General features: G+C 43.1%; 1 protein-coding gene across 4 annotated transcripts in view; it reads left to right on the forward strand.

The window, feature by feature from the left end:
- The window catches only part of TAOK3 (TAO kinase 3), a 1,041,334-nt gene that overhangs the window by 885,363 nt on the left and 136,541 nt on the right, over positions 1-19,430 (forward strand). For all 4 annotated transcript variants that reach the window (XM_069214478.1, XM_069214480.1, XM_069214479.1 and 1 more), the window contains one exon: positions 15,770-15,898. In XM_069214478.1, the coding sequence (XP_069070579.1) occupies positions 15,770-15,898 (129 nt within the window). The remainder of the gene's footprint in view (positions 1-15,769; positions 15,899-19,430) is intronic.

The raw sequence follows: 19,430 nt of genomic DNA on the forward strand, positions 1-19,430 counted from the left end.
CCAGATAGTGAAAACCACTTACTTTTGTTTTTCACGATTGCAAGGATTATAACTCCCATAGGAAGACATTGGGATTACCTTGAAACATCCTCTAAGTGTAATGTCCAATTGGGAAGACATTGATATATGGAGTTTGGCCATTAACCGGCTTGATCGGGGACAGAGCTTAGCACTGCCTCACTTACTCCTGAATAGGGCTGTGCTTCTCCTCACACAGAGGGCTTCATAACTCCCAAAAGAGTGTTTGGATCCAGGGGGGACAGGACAGGGACCTTCTGGACTTCAAAGGAAGGCCTTGAAGTTTCTCCCACCTTCCAGAACCAGGGCACCAAAGTATAAATACTAACTCTGAACTGTACTGGAACCAAGGACACACTGCTAAGAAGGACTGCTGTGCTGCCAGGAGGGCCTGCCACTCTACAGCTGCATTGCTATGTTGGCCTACTGCTTGCTGTGTGCTGTGCTGTAGGAAGGACTGCCACTTTGCTACATGCTTTGCGGTGCTGGCCTGCTGTGTCTTGCATCCAGTGAGAAGGACTGGACCTGTTCTCCACATCCTTGAACCCACGATTCTCCAAGGGCTTGTTGATTAGCCTCCTGTTCTTCTGCAGTCAGAGGGTCATCAAAGACTGCTTGCAACTCTCCTGGTGCTGCTGGACTCTGCCATCTGTGAGTCCTACCCTTACCTGATGTGCTTCCTCTAGTGCTGGGCCTCAGAAGTAAGTTCTGCAGCTGCAAATTTCAAAAAGAGATGCATTGCCCAAGTGTAGCAGAAATATCGCGGCATAGCGTCCTCGCCATCAACACATTGCTCCAACAAAGTTACTGTTCAGCAGACCCTGGTAGGTTCTGTGGCCGGCATTCCTCCATCGCGGTCGACCTGAATTTTGGATTTGAACTGGTTCCCTGTGACCTCAAGTAATCTTTCTACCAATTTTGGATTTGAACTGGTTCCCTGTGACCTCAAGTAACCTTTCTACCACTATAGACTTCTAAGGACTGTTATCAACATTTGATCTCTGAAAATTCATATCTTGACTTCCACTGTTTAGATTGTTGTCATTTTGGTCTTGTAATCAGATTATCATCTGTTTTCCTAACCTGGTGTTGTCTTTTTGTGGTGTTTTGCACTGTGTTGCACACATACATTACACATTGCCTGTTACGTTAAGCCTGACTGATCTGTGCAAAACTTCCAGGAGGTGAGCACAGTTTAAATTAGGGTGGGTATCTGACTTAACCTGACTAGGATTGTGGTCCCTACTTGGACAGGGTGCATACCTCTCCTAACTAGAGACCCAATTTCTAATATTCGCCCTCTGGACTTATTCCTTCGGAAGGACAAGTTCATGATTCTCATCCTTGCCCAAGTCCTGTCTGCCCTTAATTCTGGAAAGCAGACAAGGTAGCATTTAATTTGCAGAATTCTTATTTCCACATCCCCATAATGCAATATGCATTTTCGGGTAGACCAAGAGCATTTCTAATTTCCAGCACTCTCCTTTGGTCTTGCGCCTTGAGTGTTCACAAAGGTGATGGTGGATGCCGCAGCCCATCTGTGGAGATTGGGAATACCAGTATTCCCATACTTTGATGACTGTCTGCTGAAGTCGGGTTCGCGTCAAACAATAAACCCCCTCCAGAAGACTTAGGACCTGTTGACACGGTCTGGTTTTTCCATCTGTGTGTCGAAGTCACACTTTGCAGAGGCTTCCCTTCATCATAGCCTCCCTGGATATGGTGCTCTTCCATGCCTTTCCTCCGCCTCAACGAGTCTAGGACATTTGGGCTATGATCCAAATTTTTCAACCTTTGACCTAGATCTCAGTTAGAGAGGCTTTGATTCTTCATGGCCTCCTGCATCCTGCTTGTGGACCACACCAAGTGGTCATGTAGGCTCTGCAGTGGGATCTGAAGTCTCAGTGGCTCAGCACCATGGGAACCTCCCAGATTCCATGCAGGTTTTAGAGGAGACCGAAAAAGATTTGCAGTGGCTGCTGCTCAAAACGCATTTGGAGCGATGGCAGCCCCCTCCCCCCCATCCACCCAGAGCTAACAGTTGTGACAGATACATTGTTGCTGGGTTGGGGAAGTCATCTGGGAGAGGTAAAGATCAGAGGTCTGTGGTCTCCAACGCTGGCTCATCTCCACATCTGCTTGCTGTAGTTGCAGGTGATTCGCTTAGCTTTAAAGGCGTTCCTCCTGATTATCGAGGTAGACTGGGTGCAAGGTCTCGTGGACAACACAACTACTGTTGTGTAGCCATTTTAGTTATAGCTCCTTACGCGTTATTTTAGTAACACTAGGCCTGCCGCTGTTCACTTTAACCTACATATATTTTATTCAGCTTTGTTTATTATTTTAACAATAGCCACATTTCTGATCTTGTTTTATTTCTCTCTATCTAGCTATTCTTTGCCTAGGCCAGCACTGCGTTCTTAAACAAGACATTTTTGTTCACTCTGTGCTTCTCTCAAGGCTGCAGTAAGATAAGTTGCCAGTAAACGTGGTAACACTTTGTCTCTGGTATTCGTAGAAACAAACACATCCTTACGTAGGGATATTTTCTCAGAACATCAGCTGTTTTATTATAAAAACACTTCCCTGTCCCATACACATAGAGGGAGTTTCCAGCCAGATGACCACAACTGTATGCTGATTGCTGAACGCTTCGCTACAGCTGCTTATGCAGACTTCAGGCCTTTTCTCAGGTAGGTGGGAATGATGTCTTCCCAGGGGAACCTGAAGGGCAGAACTAGAGCTTAATATGCTATGCTCTAATATAGCCTAGGTAGGGATTGATCTATTGACTCTAGTGACAATATGGTAGCGTTGTTTCTAAGCTTTACTCTCCTTGTCACAGTTCTAATCCTGTCAAGCTTTATTGTCCTGGTTATTGCAGTACATGATTTATTATCTAAGATGCAGTTGCTTCATTAAAACCTTATTGAAACATATATTGCCTTCTGCCTGTCCTTGTTTTTGTGAGACTAATGTAACTGAGAGAAACGGATGAGATCTGACTGACCACGATTTCCCGGACGAATCAATTGTCATGCGCTGGGCTGCCCAATCATCCCTGCTCTTGGGTGGAGTTGAGGTACTGCTAGTTAGCTGGAGCAAAAAACCCAGATTGGGGCAACAGGTGTCACCTGTAGTGGGTTAAGACTCAGTCTCCCACACCACAGGTGATTCTACCGCTCAAATCCAGTAGTCTCATTAGAATAATGAGAGCCTATGTGACATGGCACCGCCAACGTTTGGTCAGGCTCTAATTTTCGGGTCCTCCTGAGTATCTTAGTCTCACTCTATACAAAGAGACCTCAGTACTATATACAAAGACATCTGTGGTATTGAGGATTTCCTCCTCAGCTAAGTAGGGAGTACCTAACTAATGCTGTAGGTTGTTCAAGCTTGAACTCTAAAAGGATAATCCCCATTTGGTGTGCCTTTCTCTGAACAAATTTACCATTTATTATGGCGAATCCACAACAGGTAGCAAGTGCAGTCAATATGCAACCACCCCTTACTGCACATTTACTGGAATATGGCTTAACGTCCCAGGGGGATCCAGTCGCATTTGTTGTTGACGCTCACCCAGCCTAGAGAAGAGAACTTTTTTATTCTTGGGTCACATTTCCAGCAGCAGATGGGAACACAAATACATTTCATCATTCTACACCGGCAAACGTACCTGCATAATTCAGAGCATATGCATATTTAGAGATATCTCTATCTTATCAAGAACATAATAATTGGCTTGATAGCGCCCTACCCCACACAATTTTACACGTTAGGTTAGGTCCTCTAAGAAATGATGGTCCTACCTGGCCTTTATTGGTCACTTATACACCTCAGCCAGCTGCAGCGAACCGAACGGTAGCTGAAGTCCATCACTTATATGCTGAGCTGACAGCAATATATAGACGATTAATACAGTTAATAATGCAAGCATTAAACACAAAGCAACCACATGCATTAACACCAGGTATTAATCCTCACCTGTACATTTGATCATGGGTAAGGTACCCACCAAACAAGAAGAAATTCTGTTTTGGTTAGCTCAAAAAATAAACGCGCTGGAAGCAGTATTTCCCCATACTGGACCTCAGGATAAAAATAGAATACTAACTATCTGCTTGCCACTTGGGATGGTTCCCACTGTACATAATTGTAATACATGAGGCACGGTATTTGCCATGCTCTATACTACTGCACACGGTACACCAATACTTGCCGATTTACCAGACATGTTGAAACAAATTCAAGATCAATTCGGAGCTGCCCCGACCCTGGACTTGGGGAAGCAATTAATGGGCAATTTTGCTACAGTATCCTCAATTATATTAAGTAACCTTAAAGGGGAAGCGGTCGCACTAGCGGTGCACATGCGTCTTTGGGACGTTCGTCTACAGGCTCAAGAACGTGAGCTGCCAAAGAGTATCGCGGAGACCTTCTATACCATTGGTCGAGATAGTCTGAGGGCCAAACCAACAAAGCCACAATTTCAGGGTAAATCTAATAAAGATTCTACCAACCAAGCTCCTGGTGCGTGCTAAGAAACGCTGGGACAAAAAAACAACAAACACTTAAAAAAAGAATGGGGAGAATCTTCTCATATGGAGACCCCACAGAAAAGATATAATCTCAGAAATAGAGATAATATAAAAACACCTGACAGATATTAATATACTGATACACACCAATCTCGTTCCTTTCAGGACTCTTCCGAAAAACGCAGTGAGAGAGGTGGGTGGTCAGAGCAAAGAATTGAGTATGTGAAACCGAGACAGGAATCCCAACGCTCAACAGAAGTTTCTGTTAAAAAAGAAGAGAAACTTCCCCAACAAAAACCCCAATTCAAAAAGAATAAGGTGGCAGCAGTTGCAGTTGACATGCTACTCAAGAAGAGGGCTCTTTTGAAGAACAGGAAGTGGGCACTAGCACTATTAGCGAGGCAGAGGTCACAATAGTTTGCCGGAAACTTCTAGAGTATCTGGAGGTGAAAGCAACTGATGACTTCTTAGAAGTAGAAACTGCAAACATTCGTGTCTCCTCGCCTAATAGGGTGTACTAAGTAACGCTACAGTTAGAAGGAAACATAGAGCGCACAATCGACGTAATCTGTTGGGACCGCATCGTAAACATATATGATATTCTACTTGCCGAAAAGGATTGGCCACCTGAACTTGTCCGGACTTGCCCAAATGGGGAAGATGGTATTAAAACTTCTTTCTCACCCCTTGTTCCAGAGGAGCTCGTAGAATCCTACGCCATTGATTGGGCATTGGCGCAGGCACCCACTTTATATCACAACCACGTAGGGTGGGATAAAGACTCCCCCTATCATGTAATCCCTACAAAAAATCAACCCCAACTTCAACCCCAATATCCAATAAAACATGATGCTAAAGCACCCATGAGGGAAATCCCCACACAACTGGAGTACCAGTGTGTAATAGAACCCTGTGTCTCACCCATGAATAATCCCTTATTCCCAGTAGCTAATCCGGACCATTCGTACAGAATAGTCCTAGACTATAGACATTTAAACAGTCATACATGCACATATGCTATACAAAACTCACATAGCACAGCACTCATGAACAACATCGTGCGTAAAAAATACAAAAGAACACTGGACATTTCCAATGGTTTCTTCTACCAAAATATAGCGCCTGAGAATAGAGACTTAAAAAGTTTCAGCGCACTAGGCTCCCAGAAGCATTGTCATATGTAGATGATAACTATCTCACGGATGATAAATTACTGCAGCATTTAAGACGGGTAGCCCACATTGTTGTGGGATTTGCCGAATTTGGCTACAAATTCAATTTTAAGAAAACAAAAATAACCTTCCTTAGCGTCCTGTTTCTGGGACATGAGCTGTCATGTGAAGAAAAGAGCCTAGCACCACAATTCTTGGAAAAATGCTCAGTTACAACCCCCAAATACCATGAAAAACCTCCAATCCCTATTTGATTTTCTAAATTTTGGCAGAACTTACATTCCCGATTATGCCTCACGCATAAAACTGTTATACAACTTAATGCGTCCTGACTTTTCAAGTAAATTTTGGGCAGTTGAACACACACGCATTCTTAGAGATTTGCAAACAGACATGCTTGCAGCACAACACCTACACACAAGGGACCACAAAACACATTAGGTCATCATAGTAATTGCTGGTGCCATTGGTTTCACCTATGTAACTTTCAATGAGGGTGAGACAGTCCCGATAGCATACAAATCACATTTGCATTCAGCAGCAGAACAACTCTTCGCTTCCACTGATAAAATTCTCTCTTGCCGTCATTAAGGAAAGACCACTAGCCCAGGGGAAACACATTATTGTTGTATCTCCATATCCAGCCCTTAAAGCTGTTTCCAGAGCCAGCATTCCTAACGCTAAAGCATTACATCCGTGTTGGATTCATTGGGCAATGTCTTTGACGGCCACTGACATAGATTACATTTTTGGCCCAAAATTACAAACTCAAGAATTTTTGCAATATGAACTAGAATACCCAGTTCCAGCATTTAACACTGCCTGTTGATCAATATCAAAGAGTCATGTATACCGATGGCTCAGCGCAACCTGCAATTGAAACAAAACATCAATACTCTGCTGCTTGCGAAGTCGTAAGCGGCTGTATGGAGGACATTAAGTTTTGTCCCCGACATACATTGAGGCAAACTCTAGGGGATTTTACAGCACAATTAGCATAGCTAATGGTCCTGGTGATGGCACTGGAACATATGGATCCTGCACATCTCACACTGATTGTTTGTGATTCGTGCTACTGTATCAAGTCCTTCAATGAATACCTGCATTACTGGCGCCAGAATGGTTTCAGAGATTCTAAAGGCAACGCCATTAAACACAGACTTCTGTGGGGGAAGTAGCAAACCTGAAGGGCAGAACTAGAGCTTAACATGCTGTACTCTGATATAGCCTAGGTAGGAATTGGTCTATGGACTCGAATGACAATATGGTGACGTTATTTCTACGCTTTACTCTCCTTGTCACAGTTCTAATCCTGTTAAGCTTTATCGTCCTAGTTATTGCAGCACATGTTTTTATATGTAAGATGCAGTTGCTTCATTAAAACCTTATTGAAACATATACTGTCTCTGCCTGTCCTTGCATATGTGAGACTAATGTAACAGAGATGAACGAATGAGATGTGAGTGACCACAATTTCCCTGAGGAATCAATTATGTCATGCGCTGGGCTGCCTAGTCATCCCTGCTCTTGGGTGGAGATGAGGCACTGCTAGTTAGCCAGAGCAAAAAAAACACATTGGGGTGACAGGTGTAACCTGTAGTCGGTTAAGACTCAGTCTCCCACACCACGGGTGATTCTGCCGCTCAAATCCAGTAGTCTCATTAGAATAATGAGAGCCTACGCGACACTACCATGTGGTACTGCAAAGGACTGGGCATCATGTGGTCTTTGATCTTGTGCCAGGAGGCTTTGTCTCTGGAAGTGGCTGAACTCCTAGGGTATTTCCCTGATCCTTCAATAACTGGCAAGTTATTTAAACACCAGGGCAGTTTAACTATAGGATCATGAATGGCATCTACACTCATGATGTGGCACAGCACAAGGCATCCTCCAACAATGTAGATAACCCTGGCTCAGATCTCTTCACCACCACATAGAAAGCACAATTTCCAGCCTTCTGTGCATTCGAGTTGCCAGGACAGTCCTCCATAGTAGACCCTTTTCTTATGGATTGGGGTGTGGGACTCCTATACATCTTTTCACATCTGCCCCTTCTGCCTGTTGAAGATGGTCAGGAAAAAAATAATCCAAGTCATCCTAGTGGCTCCAGTCTGGGCGAGGAGATGGTGGTTCCTGGAACTTTAGGCCACTAACATCTGTCCTCCTATCTGGCTTTTCCTTCAGATGGACCTCCTGTCACAGCAGCTGGGTAGGGTCCTAAACCCGAGTCTGGATAACCTTCATCTCCAAACGTGAAAAGTTTGTGGCTTTCATCCTTCCTCCTGAAGTAGTGGGTGTCATCATGGCAGCCAGGCATCCCCTCAAATAAATAATCTATACGGGCTACTGGGAGACATTTTTTGTGTACTGTTCCTCCTGCAATATTTAGCATTTACAGGCACAGTTATCTGATATTTTATTATTCTGTCTTTCTTTGGCCCTGCAAGACCTTGCTTTGGAAATGGCTAAAGGTTACCTTTTGGGCCTTTCTTTTTTTGCCTAATCAGTCAGATTACCTGTGATGGTCTTCTTGTATAGTGTAGCTCACATGTTCCTGTCAACGCTCTTTGTGACGATGCAGTGTGATCCTAATTTGGTTCTCGCATTCCTAATGTGTGCTCCACTCAAACCGATGCACAGCCGCACCTTAAGTCTGGTAACTATTTTTTTTTAAAAGTGTTCCACTTCCACTTAACTAGTGGGATAACTCCAGACTTGGTCTTTTCAGCAGATGTGCACCATCTTCTTTCAGGATAAACTGGTCCTGTGGACAAAGACTGCATTCCTCCAAACGCCGGTAACACCCTTCCACATCACTTTTATGTATTTTTATGCTCTGCCCCATCCTTCCAAAGAAAAGGAGCCGTCTTGATCTTAGGAGGGCTCTTAGCTTTTATATTGATTGGACCATTGAGCCTGGATTGGATGAACAACTCAGTGGGCTTTTCTGAAGCAAAAGGGGTAGGTGGGAATATGAGAACTATTTAAAGATGGATTATGTTATGCGTAAAGATCTGCTTTGGGCTGGTCAAGAAGCAGCCACCAATCTACTTGTGTGCTCACTCTGCCTTAACAAAGGCTGCTAAAACAGCGCTAGTGTGTCAGTCCTGGACATCTGCCATGTTGCTAGAAGGGCATCAGTTCACACATTCACAAGCCACTGCTCTTGGATAGCCAGGTCCTGGAGGAGGGGTATTTTGCCCAGCAGGATTTGCTAGTCTGAGCCATTCCACAGTCTCACCACATGGAAAAGTACTGTTTTTGTATTTATTCACAAAGAGAGGAATCTGCAGTTTAAAGACTCTGTCAGACAATAAAGTTACTAATCTTCGGTAATGCCATTACTGGTATAGAATCTAACTGCAGTTTCCTCACTGACCCTCCTACCTCTTTGTTTTGAGGAAGGGACTCATACAGTCCATTTAATAAGATAATATAAATATCTGCACACTGCTTCAGTCTGATTTTGGAGGCTCCATGTCTGCTGGCACGAATAGACATTGAAAAAACCTGATGTTAGTACAACAGGGTGGCGCATATGTGGTGGCTACAATGTCACATTCAGGGTGGGACAGACCTGATTAGGAACCACACGATGTCACCTACCACAAGGGAATTGCTGTTGAGAATTCTCAATATCCAGTATGCCACTTAGGGGTATACAGAAGATAAGGAATCTGGAATTAGATAGAAACTCTGTACCAGAAAAGGTGTTGCGGAAGGGAAGTAACTGGTTTGTTTAGTCTGTATTAAAGCTTAATAATGATATTTGCTATTGTAGCATTGGAGCTACTGTTTTAGCGAATAATTGACAATGTACAAATGATGAAGTAGCAAAGATACAGTTATTTAGCATTTATGTTACTTGGCCTTAAGTGTTAAACTTTGCATAATCTGGGAATACTCAAATTTTAAATCTCTTTTTCTGTGCTGCTTGCTCAAACAGTTGGGGGATTCTCACAGGCAGCATAGGCTTGCCCATTCAGGGGAGATTGGGTGTGGGTACTTCAAGGATTCTCAGTTTTCTTTCTTTCTTGCTTCTTTAGAAGAACTAGCCTTTTCACGCTCCATATCTTCTAGAACTAATGGAAACCTTTTTTTCCCATAAGATTTGAGGAGTTTAATTCCAATTGGTCTAAAAAGCCAATTGTCCAACAATAAGCCCCTTTCTGTTGGTCAGTGTTGATGAAGAAGAGTTGGCAGAAAGACATATCTCAAGATGAATGGCTACTAAAATGGTTCATTCATCTTCTTAAGAATTTGTATTACTTAAATCCTGATTGTACATATGTATTTTTTTTTAATAAAGCTTGTGTGTTATCAGAAGCCACTTACCACTGTTTGGGCTGTGTTTGCCTTTCATTTTTGACAAGTGGACATTTTAAAACCTTAGATCTGGGAGGTCTCGTGGAAGCTAGTCCTGATGCCAACTGGAAGGAAAAAAGGAGGGAAATGTGAAGAAGGTCGCTGTAACTCACAGGTTATCCCTTTGAGGTTTTTTTTGTCTTCCTTTCCTAACATTCGCAGTGTTGGTGCCTCATTGTAGATTTTAGGTCGAGCGTGCAAATGCTTTGACCTGTTATAAGTATTGTGGGCTCCCATCTCACTCCTACCACTTTAATTCATTCCTGGGCTCGCCTTTCAAAAATCACTTGATGTAATTGGGAGGTGCTTTAGGTTTGTTCCGCCTTGAGGCAGTTTTTGTAATGATTTTCACAGACTGCCCCTGTTACATGGATTATTGTGCAATTGTCATATACTTCAGCATGGGAGAACCCTTTTTTTCTTTTGTCTCTCCCCTTCGTGCTGCATGGTGGCCATGGTGCTCACAGCGTGAACAAGGACAACAGCTTGAACTCGATCAGCGGTATTGGAGTGCTGGTCACATTGTTCACAGTGCTTGCGCACCTGGTCCTCAGTAAGTAAACTTACTCGGGACGTGTATAGGTCGATGAAGCTTTTGGATCGCATGGAGTATCCTAGCTATGGTGTAACCAATGACCATCAATAACCGACGCAGTCAGTAATCAATAGCAAAACATTAATCACTAACGTCAAAATTTCATGAATAACCACAACTCAGTTATACGTTTTATCAGTTTTATTTCCCTATTTGTTACATACTAAGTCATAAGGTTAATTCAAACTTTATTCAATTCACTCAATATTAATTCATTAGTGACCACCAATAACATAACCTAATCAGTACGAGAAAACATACGTTCTAATGCCTCAACATAAGCCAATAAAGAAGAATGTGTTAACATGAATAGCAAAGTTCAGCAAATCAGTTCATCAATCATTTGTCACCGTACACGTCAACGTCTCAGAATAGGAACCCTGCCTAACCCAGATTAGCCTTGGCATGTGGGACTTCATGCGAAAAGAGTTTGGAACATGAATTTAGAAAAACATCTAGCTGGAAGAAAAATTACAAAACAGCGCAGTTGGTACCTAGAAGAAAAGGCACAAAAAGTAAATCAGTCACACTGTCATAGCTAACTATCCACAGTATGGGTCAGCAACAAAGTCAGTCTTAGTCTTGTGGTCATCAATCGATCAGCAATGCATCAGGCTCTCACGAGCATGAGCCTAATGCAGAATCTCAAATCTCTTTGAATGTCCACGCCTAACCTCGAACATCTATACTCTCCATCGGTTCTCCCTCTAGATCTGAAGTTTTTCCCCTTTGTCACGACTTTATATTAAAGTTGCCCAGACTATCCCCCAAAACCTAATTGGTCAATTAGTCACCATATGTGACGCTAGCCAATGTCTTTTATTTTACAGATCTAGGAGTTCTAATATTTTGACGCTCTCAGGTTGTCGATTGGTTCACTGTACGATGTCCTCATCATCCGGCTCATCAGGTATCGAAAATGTTGCATATTCTTCTCCAGTCAGTTTCTCTATTGTTCGAGTCCTGGGAAAGTACATCTTGTTTGCTTTTCACCGGGTTTGACACAAATTTGATTCCCCCATCTCTTGTCCGTCAGTTCATTGCAGAATATTCTAGCTAAGCAGATTTTATTAACATTAGTGGTTCATGGTCAGTTCAAACCATCAGCTTTCCTACATTGCACTTTATTTAGCTTCTACATAAGGCCTGGCAAAACTAGGCCACCACTTCGGCTAAGTTAACTCTACAATATAATGCAACACATATGTTATACATGTCAGTATGGCATATTACTACATTATTATTACAATATTTCAAATATATTTTAGTAATTTTTAGTACAATTCGTGAATGTTGGTTACCACTCTGCGCACATTTTCAGACGTGCACATTAATTTCTCTATGGTTAATTATTTCTATCATTTTCTAGTTAAAACGCATAACACTCATTAATATTTCTAATTAACATATCTGCTTCAACAACAGTTACCTAATCATGGTAATTTCTTGTGGCTCTCCCCTGAAAACACTTGAAATTGGTAAATGCTTTACGTAAAACAGAAAACCTCAAAATGAAAGCGGCTCCCCGGCACAGCGGGAGAGCAGGTAGTACAATATTCACTACACTCAGGAAATTCACCCCATAAGGCTTTGCAGGGCATTACTTTTATAAAACATTTTTGCTCATAACTCAGCCTGTGGTGGTCTTAACAGTAGGACCACCTTCAAAATTCTCTTTCTGTATACATCATCTCTGGGTACCCACACTAGGTAACTGGGGACACCAAAATGATAACCCCTCCTACCATTCAGAGTCTTTTAAGCTTTCGCATGGCTAGAACGTTTGTTTTACAGCTGGGAGAAGTGATGAACAAATGCAAGACCTATTGCATTGCAAATGGCTGATCATAGTTGTATCTCTCAGTTTTGACATACCCGGGAGTGAACCTTGTACCTTTTGTCAGGGTCCCTTGTAGCACTGTGCTGTGCAGTAACTGTCACTGTATTCGTTCTTTGTAACCTTCCTAGCGGATTGTTGATCACGAGAACATATTGGGGGTAATAAAGGAGAGATGCAACGCGGTCAATTATAAAGGGTAAAGAGTTCACGTAAAAAAAATGCAAATATTTTGTATTCAGCAGGTCATAATTTTACAAACACATATTAAAAGGTAACAAGTTATGTAACGTCATGGGGAATCGAGGGTGGTTATTTTGTGATTGTTGCTAGGCGTGTAGCTTTATAGAACGAAACTGACATGTCCATAGAAACGAAAGGCAATCAGTGTCAAACATATTCATACCTAAAAGAATCAGACAGCACTGACTGCTGACGTCACAAAGGTTGCTTGGTTAACCAATGTACAGTGCTGTGTGTATGTGTGTACAACATATACAGACGTATTCAGAAATGCGACCTGTTTTTAGGGAAATCAGGACCGTTAAAAGCATCTGCAGATTGTATTAAACCGATTTAGCAATCGCCAGTAGCGTGGATTGCCTCGACGTATTTTGCAAAACACAAATAGAGTATCTACCTCCCGAGAACGTGTTAATAACGAGCATAGGCACTTGCACATCGTTGTCATGCTCTCCTTCATTCTCGTATCGTTTTTTTACACAGCCTTTCTGATAGAATGCTGCAGAATATCACTGACTTGTATCCGAAAGCAGCTTTGTGGGGCCCCTAATGCCCCTCGCTCAGTGTCTCACGTGACTAGGGAGGGGAGAGGGGAGGTGGCGAGTTCCTGAGGATGCCAGTCTTTTTCACCCTCTTTGCCTGGACCACAAGAATGAGAAAACTGGAGATGAGGCTGACTGGGGAGCTGCACCAGAGCCTAGATTGTGCTCCGTTACCTGTCTGCTGTTGTCATGGGAACTGGCTCATTCTTCACAGCCACCTGTGGAGATCAGGATATACGATATCCCGACCATGAAGTAGCAGTTTGCAAGGCAGCAGAGAATCACGGGATATAATGTGTAGTCCCTAAATATGTAGATTTGTATATGTGGGCATCTTTTAATAGCAGGATTATTGGACCTATTAGGAATTCTGGTGTCATCATAAAGGCGGAATCTTCATGTCCTTGTCCATGGATTTAAAGTAAAATGACATTCTTTATTTTTAAGTGTTAATCATTTTCCTCATTGGGGTCTTTTTTTTCCACTAAGTAGTACATTGATTGAGTCCTGCTATGCCAATCATTTTCAGGGTAATGCCAGACTTGGGCACTGTTGTCAATGCTAACAAGGAATTCCTCATGACTTTCCATCCAAAGCGCGCAATAAGTAGTCTGTAGTCACTGTTGACTTAAATCCGAAAGCACAAACCCTGTGTTCTGATTTGAAAGGTATCTCGAATTTTATGTTCTGAATGCATCCAGTGTGTATTTGCTCCTTCCTCCGCAACAGCCTTTCCATAGTGCAATTATGGCACTACTAGGGAGGAAGGGGTGAAGGACTGGCAAGCACAAAATAAAATGTGCTGACTGGTCTACAACGTTGCCAACCCTCCTGAACCTCCTCTTAGCCCATCGATTCTTGCTTTTAACTCTGCCTAAGATTCCCAGGAATAAATGTTTTCCTAAACATCAATAACCTGCTATGCTGTAAATCGGGTGCCATAGCACACCCAGTTGTACTAGGCGTCTTGGGTGGGAACCCTATGATGAAGCATGCCACTGAGGCTTTAGTGGGTGAGGGTTCTTCTGAAAACTAAATAGGAACCCTCTTCCTCATCTGACCAATGACAGACACGAAATATATGTAGCAAACTCTCTCTTTGTGATTGTTTTAATTCTGTGCCTCTTATCGGATTTTTAGATAGAGTAGACATGACTGTTTCCTAGAGCCACGGGCAGGCTGGGGAGCTTCGAGAATTAAAATATGAGCTGGATAACCATTCCAAGACCTTTCCAAAATGCCAGTGATGCCTCTTACTTTGCTTCAGCTCCCTCCTCTTGCACTGGCTCTGTTCCATTTCCTATTAGCAAGCCCCATACATGGTTTGTATGTCAGTCGTCTAGATCCTCGTTGAGTTTCTCATCCATTTGGGTTCTAGACGTGCATCTCTGCAGCCACTGATCATTCAAGTAGATCTTCAAACCTCAGGTTTAGCCCATTGCAAGTTGGGCTAATCCAATGTATCTCAATTATTCTTTTAGCAAGTGCTAGGCACATAGCTGCAAACCTTTAATGTTTTTTCGTGTGTGTGTGTGTGTGTGAGTGTAGGGAGGCGGGAGGTGGGGGGAGGGGACGTAGTTCCAACAAGCATTGCTTAGTGGTCCATTTAGCAATCAGCCCATGTCCCAGACACTACTTGCACCACAAACTGACACAAGCACCAGCCATGTATCAAGAGAAATCTTATGTGGTACCTCAGGCATGCAGTAAGTCATACGAAGAACTTGAATCATACTTTAATAGAAACCTTGCTGACATACAAGCAGGCCATGTCTTATTCCTTATCTCTTTGAGGACCTTAGTTCAGTTGCTAACTCTGTCTTCCTTCGGAAATTGTCCCCTTCCATTTCTTTTTAACTTCACACTTGAGTATCCATTTCCTCCCTCACCCTTGTAGTCATAGAGTCAACCCCATGCTTCCATCCTTCATTTATATCTTTGAGCATCCATTTCCTTTATTTTCCTTTTTCTAGTAATAACCAATTGCCCACCCTGGCACAGCAGGGATTCATTTTCCATTTTTCTATTATTTATTGGCATGTGCAGCTTATTATCTCTTTTTTCTCTTAAAGTCCTTTCCCATGATCTTACTTAACGAAACTCTGATGTTCTCAAATATCCACACTGTTCTTCCACCTAAAGAGATTTAGTCCAAGAGATTGGTACAGGTTAAATGTATTAGTGTGGGACCTCTCTCTCCAGAAATATATATAGTCCTTGAATATAGGCGAGGCTCGATAATGGAAACGGCTAATGTGTCCAAAGTGCTTCCTGCAGTGTTACAAGATTAATAGTGAGTATCCGGTGCCCCTGAGACTTAACTTCATAGTAGTAATTAGGTTTTACCAAATAATGATGATTTTTTACCAAGTGAACCTACATTGTGTAATACATTTACATTGGCCAAGTAATTGGTTGAATTTCAGTCTAATCTGCCTATTCATGTCTTTGTGTCCTAGGCAAAGTCAGCGTCTACAGATGAGAAGAGGTTCCAGCAACAGATCATGGTCCAGCAAAAGAGAGACCTGACCACCTTTTTGGAAAGTCAGAAGAAACAATACAAGATTTGCAAGGAAAAGATTAAAGAGGTAAATAAACTACAAATTAAGTTAGCCTCCGAACTGCTTGGATTTCGAGAGGGTTATGTGATAAAACGTGAAAGAATGTGTAAAATGTATTTTAGAAAATAAAATGAACACGCAATGCTAAAACTTTGTAGAATTTAAACTAGTTTTGGCAAAATAATGGCAAGCGACTCATTTTAAAGCTTGTTAAACCAGTAAAGGTGCCCAGAACATACTGATAGGATTTACAAATCTCTTTAAATGGAGTGTTTGAATTGAGGTATTCTACCAGGGCATCTTTAGTTAATGGTGTACAACAATCCATTCTAAAAGACATTGTGCCAGCCACATTGCTCAGTATAAGATAAAAGCATGGATTAAACTTGATAGATTTCAGTAATCACCCTTGATCAGTGACCATACTGATAGTGTCTCAGTATATACTCATTGAAAGTTTCCATAATGCCCCAGGTAGGGCACATTGCCAGGTTCCATATTGCCCTAATTTGTGCATAGTGGCACATTACATATGATACAATTTATCATGTTGACCTATTCTATCATACTGCAATTAATATTTTTTATTTATTCATTTACAGTGTTAACTGCAGACCTTATCTGAAGGGAAACCTTTGTACCCAGTATAAATAAATGATGGATTTATAGAAAACAAGGGCAATGCCAGCGGTCCATGAGGGGTGACTCCATTGTTTTAATAAAAAGTCCACAATCTCTGGAGGAAGTTCTTATGCTTTTCTTAAAACTGTCTGTTTGGGAAGCCTCTCCTTTTCTACACTCCTTGTAGCTGGTAAACCAAAAAGGATATTTTCAGGGATCGCCATTACTACGCGTTATTCTGCATCGCACAAGATGGTAAAAGATCTTGTTCATCTGTTCCGTTATACGTAGGCCTGTTTGTCTTTCAGGCTTTCCATGCTTAATCGGATGTAAACCTTTAAGGAGTAATCATATTGCCTTCAGCTATGTGATGTCCATCCTTTTACAAAGCCCCCTTCATTGCTAGTTTTTGGTTATCAAGTGGCTCCATTGAAGAAAGATTCAACACATTTACCAACTTTGATCACTATCTTTTGGGAATCAACACTCGTTGGTAAATCAAGATCTTGTGCCCAGTTACCCCTTTCTAATCTTAATGGTTGTAGCCATTCCTGCAAGTATTTCATGTGCCTCTAAGCACAGGGTTTCAAGCCAGAAAAACAGAGAAAGTTGTGCTTACAGGCTTGCCCATGACAAAAATGTTTGTGTTCATTTGTAATATATGGCATCTATCCAGCACCAGATAGTATCTGTATAGGTTTAGTTATCCCTCCCATTGCACAGAAGACTCATTAAGTGTGGAAAATTAGATTGATCCAAACTGATCCATTAAGCCAGTTGATCAGACTGCAGAGCAGCAATAATATTCCTTGCTGAACATTTTTCTTATCAGCCAGTCATCTAGGTAAGAACAAATGTGAATCATTTGACAGCTCAGATGCGCTTTCACTTCTAGAGGCAGGTTCTAATTCTAATGGACAAATTTGAACCAGCAAAAGTCCTCCACCACAACAAAATGATTGTTTCATGATTGGAAATACGCTTATGATCTTCTTGTAATTTGTGCTATATTATGCAGCATTATTATTTTGAAGTTCTCCTGTCAGATTGATTTGTCTTTTATATAGCCCTTTCAGATTAATACATTTTTCCTCCTTAGATGTCTCACCTTATGAATTATCCTTACAGGTCAGAGACTGGTCTGAAAAAAACGTTTTCCCAGCTATATTTAAAGAGTGCTACCAGGTGGCACCATGCAGCTTCAGCAACGACTCCCCTCAAGACATTATGGCACCTATTTGCCATATATCATTGTAGCACTGATTCCTGTTTTTCTACACCTCATTGACGCAGGTCCGGAGTTCTTTCTCTCTATGAAAGTAACTGGAAAAAACACTTGCCAGCATTATGGCAAGAACCACGTTGAATGCCTCCTTTAAAGGTTTCCGGGTCTAAGCTTACTGCAGGTGCTGCAAGAAGATATAGTTGTACCCGCACGACATTGGTATGTGATGTCTGATCGAAACACATTGCCACAGTCCTCTGATTCCTGTGCCTCAGTGCATCTGAAGGCTATCGGGGTGAGAGGCCAAGATACTTTTAGCAAGGCTCGTGGGAGAGCTGAGCACTCTCTTTCACCTCTAGGTAAGTCACCTGCTACAGACAGACAGATCACCTAAGGGATCTTTACATAAAAAACACCAAAAGCATCAGTGGCAGGAGAAGTCCTCCTATTCTCCTAGGAAATGGGTTCCACTCCTGGGACCACTCAGTATCTCAGTGCTGTTCCCAAACTCTAGACGCATTCCTCACCATCTGCCAAAATCTGTGTTAAGCATTGCCTTTTCTGCAGGGTCATCCCAAAACATCTTGCCTTCACCCACCTGCTTTCTGAACCTGTTTTTGTTGGCTTGTAGGAATCTGTACACTTTACCACTGCTAACCCGTGCTAGAGTGCTTGTGCTCAGCCCTTTAAACATGGTATCTGATAGAGACTTCTAGTTGCAGATTCCTTACCTTAGAATTTTCCCCCAGGCGTCAGACTGGATCTGGAGATTATTTCTTCGAGCAATACCCTTGCGCATCGGTAGGTGGCGTCGTGGTTGCTGCGACGACGTCAGGAGTAGTATAAAGACACCGCCCTCGTGCAGTGACGTCAGTTCTTTTCTTTCCGCGACACGGGCAGATCCGAGAGAGAGCTACCCTCAGCTATTTTTTGGCTGAATTCGACAGTTTTGTTGACTTTTTTGGTGTGACCTTGGTGCGTCGAGGATGTCCCGGAAGACCGGGTTCAAGCCCTGCGAGGACTGTCAGCGCATGATGTTGTTGACGGACCCCCATCATCATGTCTGTTTGTGGTGCCTTGAGGGCGACCACGACCCGAAGTCGTGCTCCGAGTGTCGGGCGATGCATCCGAAGGCTTCGAGGGAGCGGCCCCTAAAGCTGATGGCGGCCCAGCACTCGACTCCACGTAAGTCCCGATCTCGCTCGAGAGGAAGGTCTCGAGATCAGTAGCGGAGCCACCACCACTCGTCGTCATAGAAATCGTCGGGTCACGGTGAGAAAAAGAAGTCGTCGAAGAAGTCCTATCGCTCTCCGACTTCACCGCGATGCGGGACGAGCGTCAACGAAGTAGGCCTCCGTCTTCGGAGCGACCGCCGCCCACCTCACAGTTTTACGAGGCCATGGGCCTCATCTTTGGGCGTGCCGACCCCGATACGTTGCCTTCGGGCCCAAGGGGCGTGGCCGAGGTGCCTTCGGGCTCCGTGCCAGCGGCTTCGGCCCCAGCCACCGAGGTCACCTCCGGATCTGTGAACGGATCTGCCCCGACGGTGGTCGCACAGTCGAGACCTTCCCCAGCGCCGGGTCGTTTAGCGACGCTCTTGATGTCGGTGGTGCCCACTATCGACGTCAACCCCATTCTCATCCCTGATGAGTCGGATCTGCGTCGGCCGCTGCCGCCTTCTGCTTCAGTGGGCCCTGTTCACCCGAGGTTGGA

This window comes from Pleurodeles waltl, chromosome 11 (assembly GCF_031143425.1).
Source record: "Pleurodeles waltl isolate 20211129_DDA chromosome 11, aPleWal1.hap1.20221129, whole genome shotgun sequence".
NCBI classification, from domain to species: domain Eukaryota; kingdom Metazoa; phylum Chordata; class Amphibia; order Caudata; family Salamandridae; genus Pleurodeles; species Pleurodeles waltl.